Source organism: Phocoena phocoena, chromosome X, assembly GCF_963924675.1.
Source record: "Phocoena phocoena chromosome X, mPhoPho1.1, whole genome shotgun sequence".
NCBI lineage: Eukaryota > Metazoa > Chordata > Mammalia > Artiodactyla > Phocoenidae > Phocoena > Phocoena phocoena.
In genome coordinates this window covers 37,728,069-37,732,702 of record NC_089240.1, presented here as the reverse complement: position 1 = coordinate 37,732,702, position 4,634 = coordinate 37,728,069, and the positions used below count along the sequence as shown (strand labels likewise).

The 4,634-nt window shown below is 43.7% G+C and overlaps 1 protein-coding gene across 1 annotated transcript; it reads left to right on the top strand.

The window, feature by feature from the left end:
- Positions 1–3,034: 3,034 nt before the first annotated feature.
- On the top strand, positions 3,035–4,071 carry PPP1R2C (PPP1R2C family member C). Its single transcript, XM_065900151.1, is given in 3 exon segments — positions 3,035–3,119; positions 3,372–3,560; positions 3,563–4,071. Coding segments are annotated over 3 exon segments (783 nt in total).
- The last annotated feature ends 563 nt before the right edge of the window (positions 4,072–4,634 follow it).

Genomic DNA, 4,634 nt, shown 5'->3' with positions numbered 1-4,634 from the left:
TAAACTCTAGCTCCTTCGCCAGTGGGGTGGAGGTAGGCCATGGGGGTAACTCTTCTACATTGACTTCTAGAGTTTCTCAGGAGCATTAAGCTCTAGTTGCCTACAGTAGGAACTGCTTTTCCAATGCATCCTTTGCCTCCTGCCCTTCTCTGTCTCACTTCCCCCATCCCCTACCAGTATTTTCGGCAAATCTCCTCCTGAGTAAGCTACTTGCACTCGAGTCCTTGTCTCAGGGTCAGCTTCTAAGGGAACCCAATCTAAGGCAGGGATATTTAATAGAATATCAGAAATTTGGGTTTGGAATATGAGAGAGAGAAATATAGATTCAAAACCAAATAGCACTTTTATTTTTATATTACACAATATCCAGCATAATTCTCCAAGTACTGTGGACAATTCTTGGGTGGACTGATGTACACCTTCAGATGCTACATGGCTGAACTAGTATTAATCTCCACTTCTGGCAGCATGATTGGTCCCAAAAAAGCTGACTGCTTCTCATTGTTTTACTAATTTCTCACCAATGGCACCCAGTAGGACATCTGGGATACCTTCCTTGTTTATGGTAGCTTTTGGTTTCTTAGGTGTTCCAATCTTTGGTTGAGAATTTCTGGTTCCTGGCTTAGTTCTCCTTTTGAACCAATTCCTGTATTTACCGCATTTGGAGAATGGCTGCATGGAAGGGAAATGATTCTTAGTGGAAGAAATGAAACCATGGAGTGACCTACCGTAAGGCTTAACAATCAGTTAGTTTAAATATCAGTGACTTTTTAAATGTATTTTAAAACTGTGCTGATAGAACAGCATGCATATTTAGATGTATTTATCAAATATTAACCCATTGAAGACCACTGAAGCACAACCTCACTTTTGTGCATTCAGAATGAAGGTTCTCCTACTGGACATACAGTCAATGGTCACACTAAATATTTGTTGAAAGAAGGGCTTTCTAGGTCTGTATCTAAATTTCATATAACGTGTCATTGACTAGGAAAGTTTTTGTCAGTCTCGGGTGTGTGTGTGTGTGTGTGTGTGTGTGTGTGTGTGTGTGTGTGGTAGAACCACAGACCTATCTGCTCAGCCCTTGTCCTAGGGCAATAACAAGTGAATCGTGTAAAGAGGAATGTTGGAAAGAATGCCGATCTTTTCTAAATTTTCGGCTTGTGGTAATGTTGACTAGATTGAGAGTTTTTAGCTTGATGGTAAAAACTCAAAATTTGGATTTTTCTTAGGGCAACTTTCATGAAGCAGATAATTAGCCAATGGTAGGCGAAAGAGATTACTTTTAAATAATGTGCAACTGAGATCTGTAATACCTGGTGATTTCTTTAAAATATTTTGTCTGTGGCCCAGGTCAGAAGGTCACAATCACGGTGCTCCTGCCCTAGCATGAACCGCCAATGTGTTACTGCATTTCAGAAAACTCAAGAACTTCGGGAGGGCTGACTCATTCTATCTTGAACAGCTTGTATATTCAGATCACAGTATGTGGGGTGGGTGCTGTGTACACTGAAAAGCAAAATCCCAATGCACTGGATCTTGCTTTTGGATTTTCAGCGTCTCCCTCAACGTCCTGTTTACAGCTAAAGATGCACAGACCCACTGTGCCTGCCAGCCAGGACCAATTGCGTTTGTGCGGGCCTGTGCTGCCTTTCAGGCAGGTTTTTGAAAAGAGTGGCCTGGAGTATTTCTGAATAATGAAAGTTGGTTTTTTTGCCCCCTCACATACTGGAGGGTTTTCCCGTAGACCTGAAGATCGGCTTTTGAATCCCTGAAAGCCCTTACCACACAATACAGCTTTTTTCAAAGAGTACTGGTATCAGGAAATTCTTTTTCTGAGATGAATAACACAGTTTTAAAGTGATTGCAGAGCTCCTGAAGTTAGTAGGACTTTGGAGAATACAGGACAACTTGAACTTAAGGTACTTAAGACCCTTGTAAAAGTTTTATGGTTCTTTCATGCTTTTGCTTTTGGGTTCTAAAATGTAGAAAGACGTTGAGGGAGAGAAGAGGAAGCAAAATGTTATCAGAAGGGGGGAAAAAAAAACCTCTTGTGAATGCTACCTGGAGGGTAAAATGTGAAACTGGATCTTAATTTCCTTTTTGTTTTTGAGAAGAATGTCACTGCCTATGAAATATGAGGCCTGTGAAAGACAGAATGTTCCGAAGTCACTCTTTGGGACAGTCCCCAACTTCCACATGTGGGGTGTTTTTCTCATGTGACTGATTGAACAAATTGTAACTGACAGTGAAAACTCTGGAGCCCCCTTTTCTCCACTCACAAATCTCAGTCTTCCAATTACCTGTCACCTATCATTTATTCTTCATTCCATAAATATTGTGGTAATACCTACTATATGCCAGCTACAGCATGATGTTGTGAAGCTGAAGACAATCCTGAGAAAAACAGACACCTTCCCCTGTGTCTTGGAATTGACCATCTAGTGTACACAGATAATAAACATAATTGCCACAACTCCGAGCGCTGTCAAGGACAATAAGAGAGGCCATGAAAGCACCCTATCTGCTTTGGAGGTCAGGAAACAGGCTCTTGTAAGGCAGTCATGACTGAGCTGAAACCTGAAGGGGCACTGCAGGCTGTGGGAAGAACCCAGGGAAAAACTCTGGGACAGGAAGGGAGGAGAGCGCTCCTGGAACCGAAAGGCCAGCATACAAAGCTAGAGGCAGGGTGCGGAGAACTGGGGTGCGGGGGGAGCCCATCATAGAGCTGCTTTCTGCCTCTTCTGGATTTGGGTCTTTATGTGAAAGAAAAGGGGCAGCCGTTAAAGGGTTTGAAAGAGAGATGCGACAAGATTTGATGGCGTTTTTAAAAGACCACACTGAATAGAGGGTGAATGAGAGGTCGGAAGGCAGCAGGAGGGGTGATGGGGGTGAGGGCTAGTTCAGAGGCTGTGACGGTGACCCCGACCACAGATGGTGGTGACTTGAATCAGGGTGGCGGCAGAACTGGAGTTTCTTGAAATATTTAAGCCAGTAGCCAAGGGCTGGATAGGAGAAGAAACAATATGTGATCATGGAGGATTGGGGTGGGGGGCAGAGGGAGGAGTTCCCAGCCAGTGTAAGTGGCTGGGCATTGGGACCTTTAACCGAGGGTCAGGGTAGGAAGGGTCCTCTAGCCCCTAGGCCTCCAATCTTTCCAACCCAAGGAGTGGCTTTGAAACTTTGGCCTGTGACCCCCAGGGAGAAATACGTTTTACACTGTCCGCCTGCACACAGACAGGGGATAGAGAAATTCACAACACAGTGCTTCCCCGTTTCATGTGCAACGAAGGCAGATTTCCTGTCTTACACTATTAAACAAACAAACAAAAACATAGGTCCTCTTGGCCTCCCCTCCCCCCTCCCCCCAGGCGTTGACGGCGGCGCTGACGGCGGCGGGGACCACTGTGGCATCACCCGCGTTGGACTTTGTGACACCAGGGCCGGGAAGTCCCAGAAGTGGGATGAGTCGAACTTCCTGGCGACCTACCGCCCAGCGTACAGAAACTGCGATTTCATGAAGATGAATGAGCCCCGCGCTCGCCAGCTCGGTCTGGAGGAGGACAGGAAGGAGGTGCAAAGAGTGATTTCGAAACTAAAGAAGCCATGACCCTCGACAGCTTAGCCAATAAATTAGCCACCACTGATACCTCGGAGCTCAACTATCCAGTGCGGGAGCCGAAGAAGGATGGGGCGCACACCAGCAAAATCTTCCTGGACAAACAAGAGAAACAGCGTCAGTTCGAAATGAAAAGGAAGCTTCACTGCAACCAAGGACTGAACATCAAATTGGCCAGACAGCTGATTTCCAAAGATCTACAACGTGAGGAGGTTGAGGACGAAAACAAAGAAAGTTGGCATGCCACCAGCCAAGACAAGACTACCACCATGAAAGAATCAGAGGACGGCCCCACCAGCGAAGAGGAACTGCAGACCCAGTCATTCAACGACGAGAAGACAACGTTTGATCAACGCTGCAATTGTTTGTCAGATCCAAACCCTGTTACTATAACCTGCGGCTTCTTGTTCTGTAGAGCTCATGCTTCAAGTACTGAAATACTTATCAGTTAAATTGTACTGCGATAATTAAACGGTAAACTTAGAAGATAATAGGTTAACTGGAAAAATCCCTGCTTGCTATTCTGTCTGGTTCTTTGCCACAAATACCAATTCTGATATTCGTCTAAAGCCCCATTACTTTGAGAAAACTGTTGGTTAATGTACGTAGCATATAGCTTTCGATGTGTTGAATGTTTAAAGGGGGACTGATTTATATTCACTTCTAGCTGTACTAACTTTTATAGAAAAGGTTTTGTTACAAAATCTAAATGCAATTGGTACAGTGGATTATGTAGTCTGATAAATATTCAGGCTGAAAAATACTTGCCTTTAGGGTGATTGGCCTGTTTAATTGAGAGGAGATATATTATAAGAGTTATTGTTACATTTTACCTTTAAATTTTCCCTTTATTTGCTTTCAGTGTTTATAAGGAAATGATTGCATGCTTTCTCAATAAAAACATAGTCCTTTTTCCATGGATTATCAGGTTAAAATGGTGCCAACGTCTATTTTGTTTTTGTGCACTAGATGGGCAGATTTGATATCAATTATTTGTAAAAGTCTAATATTATCT